The following is an 18,902-nucleotide window of genomic DNA, read 5'->3' as shown; positions in this document are numbered from 1 at the left end:
ACACCTACACCCCTTTTCTTTGTATCTGCCTGTATCAGTAATTTTTCTTCCATATATTTTTTATTGTAATTAATAGAAGGGTTACATTATATTCACCAGATACAGGGTGCATTATTTCACAAAAATTGATACTCTTTCTCTTGTCTTGGTCCCCATTTCCCTCCCACCACCCCCGCCCTTCATCTTGTTTTCCTCCCTTCACTATTCAATTTCAAATAACCACATATATACAATATATCAGATAACCAGGTGAAATATTGTAACAATATGAGATAACCAAGGGACAGCAAAAGAGATGAGAGATAACATAGTACATTAAAGACAACAATCAATCACTCACTATATGGCTTTTGTTTCCTTATCCTGAAAGTCCTTTCATTTAGTGTCATACTATATGGCCTTATGTATCTAGGTTTTGTTCTATTGTAAATCTCTGCTAGGAGAGCCCAAGGTTTCTACTGATTAGAACAAATGAGGGAAACCATTGAGCCTATGTTCCTTTGAGTCTGGCTTACTTCATTAATATGATTTTTTCTAAGGCTTTCCATTTCCTTACAAATGGGGCGATGTCATTCTTTCTGACAGCAGCATAGAATTCCATTGTGTATAAATACCACATCTTGTTGATCCATTCATCAACTGAGGAACATCTAGGTTGGTTCCATATCTTTGCTATGGTAAATAGTGCTGCAATGAACTTCGTTGTGCTAGTGGGTTTAGTATGTCCTTGTTTCTGGATGGTTGGGTAAATGCCAAGTAGTGGAATTGCTGGGTGATAGGGGAGCTCTATGTTTAGTCTTTTGAGGAACTGCCATACTGCTTTCCATAGTGGTTGAAAGAGATTGCACTCCCACCAACAGTGTAGTAGTGATCCCTCCTGGCCACATCCCCTCCAGCATCTGTTGTTATTAGATTTCTTGATCCTGGCCACTCTCACTGGAGTGAGGTGGAATCTTAGAGTTGTTTTGATTTGCATTTCTTTTATGACCAGAGATGTTGAGCATTTCTTCATGTGTCTATAGGCCATTTTTATTTCTTCTTCAGAGAAGACTCTCTTTAAGTCTTTGGCCTATCTTTTAATTAGATGGTTGTTTCTTTGAACTGAGGAAATGGAAAAACCTCCCATGCTCCTGGATTGGAAGAATTAACATAGTGAAAATGGCAATATTGCCAAGGGCTATCTTCAAATTCAACGCAATACCCATCAATATTCCAACATCATGTTTTAAAGAAATAGAAGAGGCAATCCAATATTTCATATGGAATAATTAAAGACCTAGTATAGCAAAAACAATTCTTAGCAGAAATAACAGCACAGGAGGAATTTCAATACCAAACTTTAGACTCTATTACAGAGCTATAGTGACCAAAAGAGCGTGGTACTGGCACAAGAACAGGCCTGAAGACCAATGGAATAGAACTGAGGACCCAGATATTAAACCACAGACCTATGGCCACCTAATATTTGATAAGGGAGCAAAAAAAATAGAATGGAAGAAAGACGGCCTCTTCAACAAGTGATGCTGGCAGAATTGGTTAAGTACTTGCAGAAAACTAAAGTTGGATCCTTCTTTGTCACCCTGCACCAGGATTAACTCCAAATAGATCAAAGACCTCGAGGTATAAGCAGATACACTGAAAACTTTACAAGAAAGGATAGGAGATACAGTAGCTCTCTTTGGCACAGGTCAAAACTTTCTTAATAAGGACCAAGAAACTCAACAAATCATAGAAAGTCTGGATAAGTGGGACTGCAATAAACTGCAGAGCTTCTGTATGGCAAAGGACATAGGTAGCAAATTAACTAGAAAGCCTACAGAGTGGGAGAAGATCTTCACTAACCATACAACAGACAAAGGCCTCATATCTAAAATATATCAACAGCTCAGGAATTTTTCCTGAGTGTCAGAGTGGACTAATAGACTTTCCAAAATTTGTTTCTCATTGGAATGTTTCTTCTTTTGGTGCTGGGGATTACACTCAGGTCTTCACACATGCTAAACATACATGCTACTACCGACCTACACACCAGCAATTCTTATAAGATAGGTGCTTATTTATTTACTAAATCATAATAAACGTATTTATTAAGTACTTTCTTTGCATCTGAGGCTACCCATTGAGATACATTAACAAATCTGTTGTGGAACTTGATCAGAAAATCCAAAGAAATCAAATTAAAATCTTAAAGACCTATGAAGAAAGTTACAGAGTACTGTAAGGCACTTAGGTAATCATTAAGATAAGGCTTTAGCCCTATTAGTTTCTCATGCTAAAAACCAATAGAGTGTGAGGAAGTTTCCTACTCTGATGGGGTTTTTTAATGGCACAGATTGTGCTTCGCAACTATGTTACAGTCAACATTTACCTCTAATAAGTTGTTATTTTGTTAGTTATGTTGTTTGGGGCAGTAGTAGGATTTGAACTGAGGGTCTTCTGCTTGCTCTAGCTTGCGTTCTCAGCTGGTATTCTTACACTGGTACTAAATTTTCAGCCCTGCTTTTGCTCATTGTGGGAATGGAGTTTAATGAACTTTTCTGACCAAGTTGGCCTCCAACAGTGACCCTCCAGAGTTTAGGCTCCTGAGTAGCTAGGATTACAAGTATGAGCCACTGACACCCAGCCAATAGTTCATTTTCTCCTTTTGGTATTTGTTAGATCTTCAATTATGACAACTTTCTCATTAACAGTATTGATCATTTTGGAGCTTTCTTTCCTAAACACTTTAGCTTAATATTTACCTATTTTCAGGATCTATTTCATGAGTTGGCTTTAGGTCTTAAGGTTTCCTCTACTCTGTTTTCTCTTTTATTTAACTGACTTATACTATCTCTTCTATACTGTTTCCAGTAGGGTTTTGTTTTTTTGGTTTTTGGTTTTTGTTTTTGCCAGTCTTGAGGCATGAACTGTCCTTGGGCTTTCTCAAGACTAGTGCTCTACCACTCGAGCCACAGCATCATTTCAAGCTTTTTCTGTGTATGTGGTACTGAGTTATTGAAGCCAGAGCTTCTTGTGTGCTAAGCAAGCACCATACTGCTAGGCCACAGTCCTGCCTTCCAGTAGGTTTTTTTTTTTAACAAGCTTTTGTTGTGCCAAGATTGTTCCATGTTCTGGGAATGACCCCCTCCCCCCCTTGTTTAGGGCCCATGTACTTGAACCCCAAATGGTAACAGCTTGGTGCTCAGTGGTTAGACACCTGAGCTCTGATTTGACCAGTGGTTTGAATTATCAAATAACCAATCAGGTAATTGTACTTTCCCTATAAAAGCAGTGTAAAGTTCTTGCTCAGGGCCTTTTCAGTGCTGCCGGCTGCTGGTACGAGAAGGCCCGAGTCTAGACTCGTAAATACAAGGACCCCTGCTTTTTAGCTTTGACTGTGGCCTCTGGTGGTCTTTTCGGGGTTCTAGGAATTCGGGTACAACACTTTCCTTTCTCTTTTTCTTTTTACTTTAAAGCTACAATTACACATAAGTTAGGTCACTTTATTTTTTTCATAAATCACCAATTATTTTTATACCGCCTCTTTGTTTCATTTTAGACATTATCGGTGGTTCTGCCTTTAGTGTCTAAATACTATTAATCACACTCAGTGTTTTTCCCTTTTGACATATTTCTATTTACCTCTAAAAGTTTACCTACGTCATTTTTACATCTCTTAGTCTCCTCTTCACACACTATGCTTTCCTCTGCCTTCTCGAATATGTGGAGAATATGCTATTTTAATGTCATTGTCTTCTAATTCTATTATATAATTTCTTTATAAGGGGCTTCTATGAATACAAGTGCTTCTGTTTATGAGAATTTTTATTTAGATGCCAATTGTAGTGGATTTTGCTGTTGAATGCTAAGTTTATTTTTCCTTCTCCATTTTCGAGCTTTGTTCTGGGATGCAATATTGTTAGAAGTGGTTTGTTGGTCTTAATGCTTGCTGTCTAACTTTATCAGGTGCAATCAAAGAAGCTGTCTGTGCTGACTTATGCCTCTTTGAAGGATTACCTTGCTAAGTGCCTTAGTGCTCAATACCTTTTACAGCATGAGTCTATTTGTTTTGTTTACTGTTTGTAGTGAACTGAGACTCTTGCAAGCCCTATTCCATTTGGAAGAATTTTTCCACATGTTCCTTTTCCAGATAATATTTATTCAGTCTCGCATTTTTCTCCTAGTCATGGCTTACTATAAATCAGTGAACGATCTGATAAACTTTCTACACCCTACTGTTTCTCTGTCTCCTTATTCCTTTCTGTCTCCTCTCTCTATCTCTGTCTCTGTGTCTCTCTCTGTCTCTGTCCCTCTGTCTCTTTGTCACTCTCTCTCTCTCTGTCTATCTCTCTCTCAGCAAAAGAATTAAAGGTCCAGGAGTGTGGCCTAGTGGTAGAGTGCTTGCCTAACATGCATGAAGCCCTGGGTTCAATTTCTCAGTACTACACAGGAAAAGCTGCAAGTGGTAGAGTGCTAGCCTTGAGACAGCCCAAGGACAGTGTCTAGGCCCTGACTTAAAGCCCCAGAATTGAAAGAAGGAGGAGGAGAAAGAGGAGGAGGAGGAGGAGAAGAAGAACAAGAAGAGGAATTAGACTATTTGTAACAGTCTAGTTCATTCCCAGTGTCTCTAAATATGAGCTTATTTTGGAATACAAGTCTTTAGATAAGTCTTGAGATGAAATTATGAAGATTACATGGAGATGGAGACTGTTGTTTAAATTCCAGTACTTGTACCAAAAAAAAATCTATTTTTCATGAAAGCTCATCTAAAAACTGTTGGGGGCTGACTGTGGAGTCAGTGACCGTGACTGTGGGGTCAGTGACCTTGGACCCACACAATTGTATACACAAGGAAGTAGCTCTTATCAGGATAACTTTAAGCAATGTTTATCACTTCTTATCAAGATGACTTTGGGCAATGTTAATAGCTTCTCATTTATTCTATTTGTGACTTGATTACTATTTTGTACATATGTAGCCCCTGGCAGCTCCCTAGTTTAAAGAAGAGTATTTAAGGTCAGAACTTGAAATAAACTGGACTACAGTCTTAGGCTGAAGTCTTATGCTCACAGCCTTCTTGGACTGCTGACTTGGGCTGTAGTCCTCCTGAATCCCATCTGTTTGTCTCTCTTTTATTTTTTCCTAGTCCCTGCTCCCTATTTCAGGAATCCTGGTTCGCTGCCAGCTAGCCCCGGCAAAGAACTACTATGTGACATTTACATTGAGAATTTTTCTACTCAGACACACATAAGTGGCAAACTAGGAATTGTATACTTTATTTTGGAATATTTTTGTCATCAAGTACACTGAAGACATATTTTCATATCTATCAGCACCCAGCTATATACTCACATGTTTTCAAAAAACATTTTATAAAGCAAGGCATGGTGGGTCACTCCTGTAACCCTAGCTACTCAGGAGGCTGAGATCTGAGGATCACAGTTCAAAGACAGCCTGGGCATTAAAGAACGTGAGACTCTTACCTCTAATTAATCACCAGAAAATGGGAAGTGGGGCTAGAGCTCAAGGGGTAGGATGGTAGCCTTGAGAGGAATAGCTCATGGACAATGCCCAGGCCTTGAGTTCAAGCCCCATGACCCACAAAAACAAATTGTTGTACCCGAATTCCTAGAACCCCGAAAAAAACCACCAGAGGCCACAGTCAAAGCTAAAAAGCAAGGGTCATTTATTTACGAGTCTAGACTCAGGCCTCCACGTACCTGTAGCCGGCAACACTGAAAGGCCTTGAGCAAGAACTTTTCACAGCTTTTATAGGGAAAGTACAATTACCTGATTGGCTATTTGATAACTCAAACCACTGGTCAAATCAGAGCTCAGGTGTCTAACCACTGAGCACCAAGCTGTTGCCACCTGGGGTTCAAGTACATGGGCCCTAAGCAAGGGGGGAGGGGGTCATTCCCAGAACATGGAACAATCTTGGCACAACAAAATGAAAAACGAAAACAACAACAACAAAAAACATGATTAGCAAGTTTTAAAAGTAGAGAAATTAAATTATCTATTTCATTTGCTCTTGCTTCTCAAAGAATACATTAGTAAAGATAAATTCTGTCAGTTCCTTTATGAAATTATCTAAGGCTATGTGAAAACTAAATAACCAAGGAAAATGCATCCTCATATGTAGAATGTAATTTGCTGATAGTAAAACCAGTATTCCAAGAAATCTTGAAATTAAAGAATACCAAATCTCTTAAGGCCATAATAAATTGCACATTGTGTATGTGAATAAAAAAGAAAAGTATAGAAGGTGGCTTTATATAATAACCACAAAAAATGAGCCTTGAGTATTGCGTTAAGCTTCTAAATCTTTTGATAAGCTGATAATTTATGTTTCTGTATTTCTAAAACTTTACCTTTTAATAAGTATAGCCAAACCGGATGGTCTAATTTCTTAAAAATTAAAGTTGTATAATAAATCCAGAAAAAAATTCTTTCCTATATTTGCATAATTGAATACCAAAATCCCAAATACATATATCAATATCACCCAATGAAATCTGAGGCTTAGAGCCATTGCCATTGTTTAGAAAATTATTTCTTCCTTCAGTTCTCTATTATTCGTATCTCTGGTGTATTAATGCTTATTGAGCTTTTATTCTTAAGAATTAGGAATTCGTTTTAAGAATTAGGACATTTACAAGGGATAAATGTTGAGCTTTAATAACTGTGGAAAATGGCATCAGATAAATTGGTTAACATGATTATGAGATGTCTGGTTGCTTTGCCTTTAGTTTTTGGAATGCTTACACAATCACTCATTTAATTCATATGTGAAAATATGTTTTCAAACTGTCCAGCTGAGGGCAGCATAGGCTTAATTCTGAGTGATAAAACTTGTTTTTAGATCTTTATTCTGGAGTCTCTCTTTCCCTCCCTCTTTCTTTTCCCCTTCCTCCTTTTTCCTTCTTTCCCTCTTCTTCCTCTTCTTGTCCTTCTACTCTTCTTCCTTTCTCTGTCTTTCAATTTTCCTCTGAATCAATATACTATAATCATTCTATTTCATTCCATTTGCAGATGTTTACAATCAAACTGGGATAAAAAACAAACATATTCTATTTCAAAAATTATCAGCCGGCACAGTGGCTCACACCTGTAATCCTAGTTACTCAGGAGGCTGAGATCTGAGGATCAAAGTTCAAAGCCAGCCTAGGTACAGAAGAACCTGAGACTCTTCTCTCCATCTAACCTCAAGACAAATGAAAAGTGGGGCTTGGCTCAAGGGTAGGGCAGTAGCCATAAGCTGAAGAGCTCAGGGACAATGCCCAGGCCCAGGGGTAGGCTGGTAGCCTTGAGCTGAAGAGCTCAGGGACAGCACCCAGGCTGAGCTCAAGCCCTATGACTCACCAAAAAGAATATATATATATATATATACATATGTATATATAAGTATATATAATATATATATAGCATTTTCATTACCTGTTTTATTTACTGTATTGTTTGGATTTTATCATTGAAGTTCCTAGAAGTTAGAGACATCACAGAAAAGTTCATTTTTAGAGGTATGTGAGCAGAAGAGTATTTATTTTTCCAGAATAATCAGGACATGATGGACTTTTCAGAGCTCAGGCTACCAACATGAGTGAGGGTTACTGAAAAAAATGTTGAGCTAGAAGCCGCATTCTTCTCCCATCCCGTGACAAAGACATCAATACTAAATCACTAAGGGGATTGAATTCAGGTTTCTCTAAGATCTAGTTATAATTCTTTGACTTAATTGGCTTTTTAGGTCACAGAGACCTGGGACTGTTTGCCCTGATATTTTTGAAGATCTCTTTGCAAACAAGAGGGTGCAATGTTTCCCCAATGGCCTCATTAAGTCAATCACACTGTGTAATTCAAGGAATAGTGAATCTTGGGGATTTTACTACTGCTGGCTGAATGGATTGCAGAGGCATGTCCTCAGTCCCTGTGTTCTGGGTACAGGATGGTGTTTGGTGCCCGACAATGCTCAGCATCAGTGGGTGGCAGAGAAGCTGGAATAGTGTTTATTTCAGCTTTAAACACTGAGTGGAAAATTACCAAGATGTAGGCCTCACTAAAAGAGGAAAACTGGATTTGTCAATGCTCAGAGTCATAAGCTGACACATTTCCTAGAGTTACCTTCACTTATAGACTCGGGAGTCATTTAGGATCCTTCACTTTGTCACCCACGACCTGGTGTTTCTCTTTGGAGCTCTCAGACCTGAAACTAAATTATGATACATACAGATTATCTTGATAACAAAGCCACAGACTTTAATGTGATAATGTGACATATTTCTTCCATGGGTTAAGAACAGAACGTTAATCTCACAAGGTATGTCTGTAGATCAATGAGTGTTGAATGAGGGAAAGGGTAAAATGAGAGATTTGTTATAGCCACTGCAAACCCTCAGAATGCCTAATCATTTAGAATTAACTTTAGCTTATGCTTTATGAAGTGCAGCTCTCTGCCTGAAAAAAAAAATTTTTCAAGATCAAAACGAGGATTCAAATCAAAAGACAAGAACTAGAGAAAACAATGTGCTTTTCCTTTGATTTTGTATCATTTCCCTATATCATTCCATGGCCCCATCCATTTGGCTCAATATTTATTCAGGCAAGCTTTCCACAAAGGCTCAACATAATCCTCCAGGACCCAAATGGCTCATTAGGCAATTCTTGCCCATGAGATAAGCACATTGGTTAGAATTCAAAACTCCAACAACTAAATGTTAGTAGCTTACACTTGGAATTCTAGCTACTCTAGAGGCTGTGATCTGAGGATTAAGAAACAAAGCCAGCCCAGGCAAAAAAGTTTGTTAAGACTTTCTTTTTTCTGGTCCCAGGGATAGAACTCAGGCCCCAGACACTGTCCCTGACCTTCTTTGTGCTCAAGGCTAGTGCTCTACCATTTGAGCCACAGTGCCACTTCTGGTGATTTCTGAATAGTTTTTATTGGAGATAAGAATCTCATGGACTTTCCTACCCACACTGGGTTGCAAACCTCAGATGTCAGCCTCCTGAGAGTTAGGATTATAGGTCTGAGCAGCCAGTGTCGGGCTTATCTCTAGTGAACCAGCAAAAAAGCCAGAATGCAAGTGTGCTTTAAGTAGTAAAGGACCAATCTTGAGCAAAAAAAGCGAAGCACACAAGGCCCTATCAGGGAGTTTTTCATGTTTCCTATGGTATCTGTAATTACAATTAGGTTTCTGTCTATGTTAAAATAAATAATGATAGAACTGTAACAAAATATAAACAAAAACAGCACTCTTAATCTCTTCCAATCTCTCAAGCTCCATCTGCTTTACACACACACACACACACACACACACACACACACACATACACACACACCACATCTGGAGATAGTTTCCAGCATTCTGTTACTAAAATAAAAGCAGAATAAAAAACTGATGTCTTTGTAATTGTCTAATGCACTTGTGCAAATCTGCTTACAAGGCATATTCCTTGAAGTATTGTATCATAAGACAGATTTGCATTTGAAGCTATGATAGTTGTTACCATGATATGCTGCAGAGCTGCAACTTAATTGTACTCTAAGTGATGATAGAGTCTCCACACAATTCCCAGTTAACTCCCAGTGTCCAATATTTACGTGAGTGGTAGAGCCTCTGTGTGTGCGTGAGTGGTCCCTAGTTGGCACCATTGATTGAGTCTGTATATCTCTTCAGTGTCCTTCCTGTGTAACTTCCTATTTTATCCCTTAACATTTTTCCTATGAAGTTTAGAACTTTAAACTTGTCATTGGTCACATCTCTTTTTTGTAGTACAAAAAAATTCATTCCTATACCAATAGTGTCATTTTTATAAGCATACTTTGCAGCTTATTTTTAATTTTTATTTCTAGTTAACATGCATCTAAATAATATCAAATGACCCCTCCTAACAGATGAGTCATGGACACATTTTCAAGGTACTTCTTAAATTTCAACTGCATTTTCTAGTGCTTTTTATTTTCATCTTTTATATTGAAACGCTTAAGACCTGCATTGGCAATTTTAGAATAAGAAATGAAGATTCACCTGGGTTATTTTTTTTCAAACTTTGGGTCAGCTGAGAATCATTGCTGGGATAATTATTTTTCTTCGAGGATTCTGAGAGGTCTTCCTTCTTTTAGAAAATGCCATGGAAAGCAGTTTTACTGCAATAATAAAACCTGAAACTCACATGAAGACCCACCCGTCTGTGTTAACAAATCACTACATAGAAGAGCAAAGGGTGAGAAGAAGGCCAAGAGAGGAAATGCCAGGGAATGCTGTAGTCCCAGGAGAGACCCATGTGCCACATCTCTATCAAGACAGGGCATGCTGTGGAAGCTGGGATGAGTAGCTCCATTTTCTTAGAGAACAAATAGGTATTTGTGTGAACAGCTGAGCTCATTGTATGTTCCAATCTACAAACAGTGCCTTTAATACAGTAATTAAAAATGAGGGGCCAAGAGTTGGGCCTAATGGTAGAGTGCTTGCCTAGCATGCACGAAGACCTGGGTTTGGTTACTTGGTACCACATACATAGAAAAAGGCTGGAAGTGGTGCTGAGGCTCAAGTAGTAGAGCTCTAGACTTCAGAAAGTCCAAGGACAGTGCTCAGGCCCTGAGCTCAAGCTCAGGACTAACCAAAAAAAATTGTTCCAAAATTCAAGGGAAGTCTATAATTACTGGCAAGCAAGTTTTATAATAATGTCACACACATTAACTGGCTACTGCAAACAGAAAATATAAAGCAGAAGAATAAAGGAAGAAAAGACAGATTTGGAGACTGGCAGGTGGCATAGAAAGGCCAACCCTCTTCAGAGGAAACAAAGATATACTTTGATTTGAAGTATGAGGCTATTTCAAAAATCATGCAAAGGAAACTGATTGTGAGAAATCTTTACTGTGAGGAATTTGCCTTACATCTTCCCACCAAAACAGACCGTTACTAATAATTTTTTTTCATATGTATCCATTGCATGAAACTTTCATATTGGGCCTGGAACTCAGGGACGTTTTTTCATATTGAAACCAACATATTTTAAAACATGGCTTTAATCTAAGTCTACCTTAGTTACAATGGTAGAAGTATACTCAATGTAAGGACTCAGAACTGCAAAGGAAAAAGTGTCTAGCTGAAAAACCTGGCAGATCCTGCCATTAGGGAATCCAGCTATTTGGGGAAGTTGATCAGGACACCTCTGTACCAACAGTGGTGCAGTCATGAGCCACTGAGATCCTGTGGAGACACACTGTAAGAACTAAGTGGTGTATACTGAGAGAGTCAAAATTACTCAAGATGTCATATATATCTAAGTCTTACCAATAAAGTAAAGAGTTAAGTAAATTTTAAAATTCATTTTGGAGAAAATTTGAGTTTTACTTTTGCCCAAAATACTTATTTAAAAAGTTAATTTGTTCTTTTTTTATATTAAAACAGATGTCAAAGATGCTATGAGCCATATTAGCATAATTACACTTTTCAAAAAAATTCCAAAGCTTTGGTCTCCTGTAGAAACACACTGATGAAAATAGGTGTTTGAGTAGCAAATAGAAATGCCAAAGGCAAATATTCCCTGTCAATTTTAATTATCAGAGGGTTAAGTTTGTAGGCTGTGTTATACGTATTAGTGTACTAGAACAAATTGGAACTCCTAATTATAATAGAAGCAAAAACAATTATATTTAACCAGTGTTGTACCCGAATTCCTAGGACCCCGAAAGAACCACCAGAGGCCGAAGTCAAAGCAAAGAAGCAAGGGTCTTTTATTACGAGTTCAAACTTGGACCTCCGCGTACCCGTAGCAGGCAACGCTAAGAGGCCCCAAACAAAGGTTTTACACAGCTTTTATAGGGGAATTCCATAGTTACAATCACCTGACTGGTTGTTTGGTAACTTCGAACCACTGGTCGCTTCAGGATTGGTCAGAGCTCAGGCGTCTAACCACTGAACATTGGGCTGTTGCCACCTGGGGTTCAAGTCCAGGCTAGTTCTGGGAACATGTATTTTTGATTCCTAGTACATGGGCCCTGAGCAAGGAAGGGGAGGGGGTCATTCCCAGAACATGGAACAATTTTGGCACAACAACCAGAGTGTAACTTGAACTTATTTTCTAAATATATAATGACTTAAACTTTTTAAGGTCTTAAAAATAAGTAAGGCCCCATTTTCCTACCTTGATAAATTAGTCATGATATCTAAAAATTAATGTGCTTTTATAGGTTAACCAGGGTTTATACCTGGGTTTTTAAATGTGAAGTATTCTTACTTTGGGATTGTTTAAATTTTGACAATTGCATGACAGTATTTTAGAAGTTTTTCTTAGGGGTTATCCCACACTGAAATATATACAAGTAAAGCAAGTGTGAAATCAATTGTGTATAATAATTCCCAAATAAAAATAAAAGTCTTCAAGTTTCCAATCACTGATAACCGCAAAATAATTTCTTTTTTTGCCAGTCCTGGGCCTTGAGCTCAGGGCCTGAGAACTGTCCTTGGGCTTTCTCAAGGCTAGAACTCTACCACTTGAACTACAGCACCACTTCCGGCTTTTTTCTATGTATGTGGTACTGAGGAATTGAACCCCAGTCTTCGTGCATGCTAGGCCAAACTCCCAGCCCCAACCACAAAATAGTTTCTAAATACAAGTAGCCACTAAAACAAAGCAAGTATCCTTAAAGAAATAATTTCAAATAACTGAGATGAAACAAAATTAGCCTAAATTAATCATGCTATCAAGTCTCATGAATGATGAGGATATTTGCCTAAGACTCAAGAAATACTATGGAGCTGGACAAAGGTGGCTTGTCTCCATAATTCTAGCTATTCAGGGGCTGATATCAGTTCAAAGACAGTCTGTACAGGAAAAGCTGTAAAATTCTTTTTTAGTTTTTTAGTGGAAAAAAAACATAATTTACCAGGAGTGGTGACTCACACCTATAATCCTAGCTACTCAGGAGGCTGAGATCTGAGGATCAAGGTTCAAAGCCAGCCTGGGCACTAAAGGACCTGAGACTCTTATCTCCAATGAACCTATAGAAATTGGGAAATGGGGCTTGACTCGAGGGTAGGACAGTAGCCTTCAGCTAAAGAGCACAGGGAATGCCCAGGCCCAGGGGTAGGGTGGTAGCCTTGTGCTGAAGAACTTAGGGACAGCTCCCAGGCCAAGTTCAAGCCTTGTGACCCACAAAAACAAAACAAAACAAACCCCATAATTTAATTTTAGTAAAATGAGACTCATCTCCCAATAGAATTTTTTACATTCACTGAATTTCACATTCTTTTTTTGTGACTTATGAAGAAAATGAATGGTAGCTATACAATCAATAGGATTTCCAGCTTCAGCTGCAGATGGAAGGACATGATACAGTACAAGAAGCAGTATATTAATTTACAAAGCTAACAGCAGTTTTAAATTTGTAACTCAACCACAAACCAACTATACCACACAACTTTTTCAAATAGCAAAATTCAAAAGTGTTACAAAAATATTTCAGAAAGCTCCGCAGTTTAATGCAGTCCCACTTATCCAGCCTTTCTCTGATTTGTTGTGATTCTTGGTCCTTATTAAGAAAGTTTCGACCTGTGCCAAGGAGGCCTAGTGTATCTCCTATTCCTTCCTGTAAAGTTTTCAGTGTGTCAGCTTTTACCTCCAGGTCTTTGATCCATTTGGAGTTAATTCTAGTGCAGGGTGACAAAGAAGGATCCAACTTTAGTTTTCTGCAGGTGCTTAACCAGTTCTGCCAGCACAACTTGTTGAAGAGGCTGTCTTTCTTCCATTCTATTTTTCTGGCTCCCTTGTCAAAGACTAGGTGGCCATAGGTCTGTGGTTTAATATCTGGGTCCTCAGATCTATTCCATTGGTCTTCAGGCCTGTTCTTGTGCCAGTACCAAGCTGTTTTGAGAATTATAGCTCTGTAATAGAGTCTAAAGTTTGGAATTGAAATTCCTCCAGCGCTGTTCTTTCTGCTAAGAAGTGTTTTTGCTATACGGGGTCTTTTATTATTCCATATGAAATTTTGAATTGCCTCTTCTATTTCTTTAAAGAATGCCATTGGGATATTGATGGGTATTGCGTTGAATTTGTAGATAGCCCTTGGCAAGATTGTCATTTTCACAATGTTGATTCTTCCAATCCAGGAGCATGGGAGGTTTTTCCATTTCCTTAGTTCTGCTTTAATTTCCTTTTTTTAGGGTTTTAAAGTTTTCATCAAAAAGGTCCTTTACATTCTTAGTTAAGCTAATTCCTAGGTACTTTAACTGAGGAACTTTTGTATGGCAAAGGACATAGCTAGTAAATTAATTAGGAAGCCTACAGAGTGGGAGAAGATATTCACCAACCAAACAATGGACAAAGGCCTCATATCTAAAATATATCAACAACTCAAAAAATTGAATCACTCCAAAACTAATCTCCAAAGTAACAACCATCCCATTAAAAAATGGGCCAAAGACTTAAAGAGAGTCTTCTCTGAAGAAGAAACAAAAATGGCCTATAGACACAGGAAGAAATGCTCAACATCTCTGGTCATAAAAGAAATGCAAATCAAAACAACTCTAAGATTCCACCTCACTCCAGTTAGAATGGCCAGGATCAGGAAAACGAATAATAACAGATGCTGGAGGGGATGTGGCCAGGAGGGATCACTACTGCACTGTTGGTGGGAGTGCAAACTCGTTCAACCACTATGGAAAGCAGTGTGGCAGTGCCTCAAAAGGCTAAACATAGAACTCCCCTATGACCCAGCAATTCCACTACTTGGCATTTACCCAACCATCCAGAAACAAGGACATACTAAATCCACTAGCACAACAATGTTCATTGCAGCACTATTCACCATAGCAAAGATATGGAACCAACCTAGATGTCCCTCAGTTGATGAGTGGATCAACAAGTTGTGGTATTTGTACACAATGGAATTCTAATTTATTTGTATTTGGATATTTGAAATTTGATAGGGAAAGGGGGAAAACCAAGACGGGTGGTGGGTGTGGGGGGGGAGGGAAATGGGTACCAAGACATGTGAAAGGGTATCAATGTATGTGAATTAATGCACCTTCTATCTGGCAAATATCATGTAACCCTTTTACTAATTACAATAAAAAAATTAAAAAATAAAAAAAAACAATGGAATTCTATGCTGCTGTCAGAAAGAATGATGTTGACCCATTTGTTAGGAAATGGAAAGACTTAGAAAAGATCATATTAAGTGAAGTAAGCCAGACTCAAAGGAACTTAGGCTCAATGGTTTCCCTCATTCGTCATAATGAGTAGAAACCTTGGGCTCTACTAGCAGAGATTTGCAATAGAGCAAAACCTTGATACATAAGACCATATAGTATGAAGCTAATTGAAAGGACCTCCAGGATATTGAAACAAAAGCCATATAACAAATGATTGTTGTCCTTAATGTACTATGTTGTCTCTCATCTCCTTTGCTGTCCCTTGGGTATCTCATATTGTTACAGTATCTCACTTTGTTATCTGATATATTGGATTTATTTGTATTTGGTTATTTGAAATTTGATAGGGAAGAGGGGAAAACCAAGACGGGTGGGGGGTGGGGGGGAGGGTAATGGGTACCAAGACATGTGAAAGGGTATCAATGTATGTGAATTAATGCACCTCCTATCTGGCAAATATCATGTAACCCTTTTATTAATTACAATAAAAAATTTAAATAAATATTTCAGAAAAACTGTGTAGTCTAAGTGTATAGTTAATAAAAGCACTAAAAACTATTTAGCTAGAGGGATTTTACCTTGGAAAAGTTTTATTTTACACAAACTATACTGAAAAATAGCTTGGACAACCTATAAGGGTCTTATCTCCACTTAGCTACCAAAAAGTCAAAAATTCAGGTTGGGCTCAAGTGATAGTTAGCTAGCATTGACTAAAAAAAAAACCCAAGCTCTGTCACCTCTTCTCCCTCTTCCACTGACATTTGTGCCCAGGCTGGCTTTGAACTGCAATCCTTAGATCTCAGACTCCTAAGTAGCTAGGATTATTGGTGTGAGCCACCAGTACCCAGCTCTGTGAGACTCATATCTCCAACTAACCACCAGAAAATCAGAAGTGTAGCTTTGGCTCAAGTGGTAGAGCATGCCTTGAGCAGAAGAGCTCAGGGACAGCATCAGGCCCACAGTTCAAGCCCCATGACTGACAAAGAAAACAAAAAAGATTAAAACCATAAGCATGTAGGAGGATATTAGAGATGTCTCTTCCAAAAGTACATTTTTTGTTTTGACTCTAGCCAGTTAACACATCCACTACAGAAATGCCAGCATTCAAGAAAAATAGCAATAAGTATAGTCAAGCCACTTTTACATACTATTCCATGATGTAAACCATCACAAACACAAACACCTTCAACATAAAATGTGACTATTGAAGTTCAACATTAACTATTTCATAAGGAAGAACTTTGTTGAAACAAAATATGTCCTACTTCACTGTAAAACACAAGAATTCTTCTGTATTGGATCAGGTCATTTCTCTTCTGTAGTAATGTAGTAAACACATTAAAACTAAAAGTAGGCCACGTAGAGCTATTTCAGAGGCAGACTATGCATGGTCTTTCAAAAACTACGGTATGATTATGTCTCAGCTGAGCTATTACTCTGTGACTTGTTTCAGAGATTCTTCTTTTATAAGCAGATGTAGCTATACAATTACTTGATTTTTGTTGTTGTTGTTGTTGTTGTTGTTGTTGTTGTTATTTGTCAGTCATGGGGTTGAATTCTGGGCCTGGGCATTGTCCTTGATCTCTTCAGCTCAAGGCTAGCGCTCTGCCACTTGAACCACAGTGCCACTTCTAGTTTTCTGGCAGTTTTAATTCGAGATAAAATTCTCAAGGAATTTCATGACTGATTACAGGAATGAGCCACCAGCGCCTGGCTTATACAATTTCTCTAAATTATATATTCTTATTTAATGTGACAAGAATTCATCTAGGAGGATTTAACAAAATACTTCTTTAACTGTGTTTATATAATCACACTGTTAATTTGAATCCTTAATCATAATCATTTTATTATCACTTTTTCATAGTGTTTTATTTTATTTGCATATATGTACATATATATGCACATATATGTATATACACTTATAGATAAATAGATAGATATACCTTCTTACCATAAATGACATGAGAATAGAGTACTTTGTTTAGCACTGAATATCTGATTGTTCACTTAGTGCTTGCCACATGCCTGGTGGGTACTTTAAACACAGTGGTTGAATGAGGAAGTGACTGTTTGTTTATTTATTTATTTATTTATACTGAGGAATAGTTCCCAGAGCCTCATACTTCATATGCATGTTTTCTGCCACTTGACCTATACTTCCTTTTTTTTCTATTCTTCCATATTTTGTTTTATTTTATTTTATTGTCAGGGTAATGTATAGAGGGGTTACAGTTACATTTGACAGGTGGTAGGTGCATTACTTCTCACACATTGATACCCCTTCTCATGTTTTTGTCCCCGTTTCCCTCCCCCAACCCCTCCGAATCATCTTGTTTTCTCCCTTCCTTTGCTATTTCAAATAAACAAACAAATATATATATACAATATACCAGGTAACAAAGTCAGATATAGAAACAATATGAAATTAACCAAGGGGCAAAAAAAGAGAGAAATGACATAGTACATTATGAACAACAATCACACAAGATATGGTCTGTAACTCTTTAACAAAATGCCAATGCTGGATAATTTCTAAAGAAGCCATTGATTTGGGTCTCTGGTTCTAAAGGCTGCAGAAACTGAGAGCATACTTTGGGAGAAGTCCCCTGATGTATCATGATATGGCAGAAGACACACAAGCAAGAGGACACACAGACACTAGACAGAGGCAAGACCACTTTAAATAATCCATTAGTTTATAAGAAGGTTAATCTTTTACTGAGGGCTCTTCTCTCAATGTGATCACCACACAAAGGTCCCACCTGGCTCCATTTCTTATTACCTCAAAACATTAAATGTGAGCCTACATTTTGATGGGAATATTCAATGAATACCTTCAATGAATAGCCAGGACCACTTAGGTGGGCCTTGCATTAGCACATATGCTTGACCACATGGCCTGAAATAGGCAAATACAGCTGGAAAAGGAGGTAAAGTTCAAGGATTTTCCAAATCTAGCACTTGTGATTCACAACTGTAATTCTAGAATCTCAGAAGGCTGAAATCCTGAGGATCAAAAATTGAAGCCAACCTGACCAGAAAGGCTTCATTTCCAAAATAACTAGCCAATAGCCTTTGAGCACAGAGAGGCTCAGGGATAGAGCAAGGCCCTGAGTTTAAGCCCTACAGCTAGCAAAAAGACAAACAACCAGCCAAAGGATTTCCACTTCCTCAGTGAGCTCCAAGACATGGACATTTGACCTGAAAATTAAAAGCAAAAGATCAAAGGTTTTCTCTCAGTTTTGATATACTTACTATGTAAATTATTGTGCTATTAATAAACAAGAAAGAGTATCTTAAATCTAAGAGTATTAAGATCCAGAACCTTACAGATAGGAGGAAGAGATGGGAGTGTCAACGATATAGAGCATGCTCTGAACATCCCCCTAGAGGCACAGACACCTTGCCTGGGTGGTTTTCCACTGGATGTAAAGGGTTCTCATGTCTGTTCAGTGCCAAGGCAAGGCAGAGTGGCTGCTCCTATATGATTGTCCTGAGTTCTGACACATCTCTTCAGCAAAATTATCTGATATTTGTCCCTTCATACCTTTCTTTAGGACAACCGTAGCCTACTCAAGAAATCCAACACTGCAGCCTTCATAGTAATCCAAATGAACCTCCAAAGTCATCATCCCTCTTGGGTAGGATCTGCACTGCAGAAATCTTTCTGTAAAGTCTAAATCTACCTTGAGAATATGAACCACAAAATCAAAACTTTTGCCATGGAAGTATTCAGCACATCAAGCTAATACATAGAAT

At 38.1% G+C, this 18,902-nt stretch overlaps 1 protein-coding gene across 1 annotated transcript in view; it reads left to right on the top strand.

The window, feature by feature from the left end:
* The window catches only part of Tmem144 (transmembrane protein 144), a 68,511-nt gene extending 50,738 nt beyond the window's left edge, over positions 1-17,773 (top strand). Inside the window, exon 12 of the mRNA XM_090343194.1 lies at positions 17,713-17,773. Coding sequence (XP_090199320.1) covers positions 17,713-17,763 — 51 coding nt within the window. The 3' untranslated portion in view covers positions 17,764-17,773. The remainder of the gene's footprint in view (positions 1-17,712) is intronic.
* The last annotated feature ends 1,129 nt before the right edge of the window (positions 17,774-18,902 follow it).

Source organism: Megascapheus bottae, chromosome 13 (genome assembly GCF_031878675.1).
Source record: "Megascapheus bottae isolate mThoBot1 chromosome 13, mThoBot2.hap1, whole genome shotgun sequence".
In the NCBI taxonomy this organism is placed as follows: Eukaryota; Metazoa; Chordata; class Mammalia; order Rodentia; family Geomyidae; genus Megascapheus; species Megascapheus bottae.
This window is presented reverse-complemented; position numbering and strand designations above follow the sequence as displayed.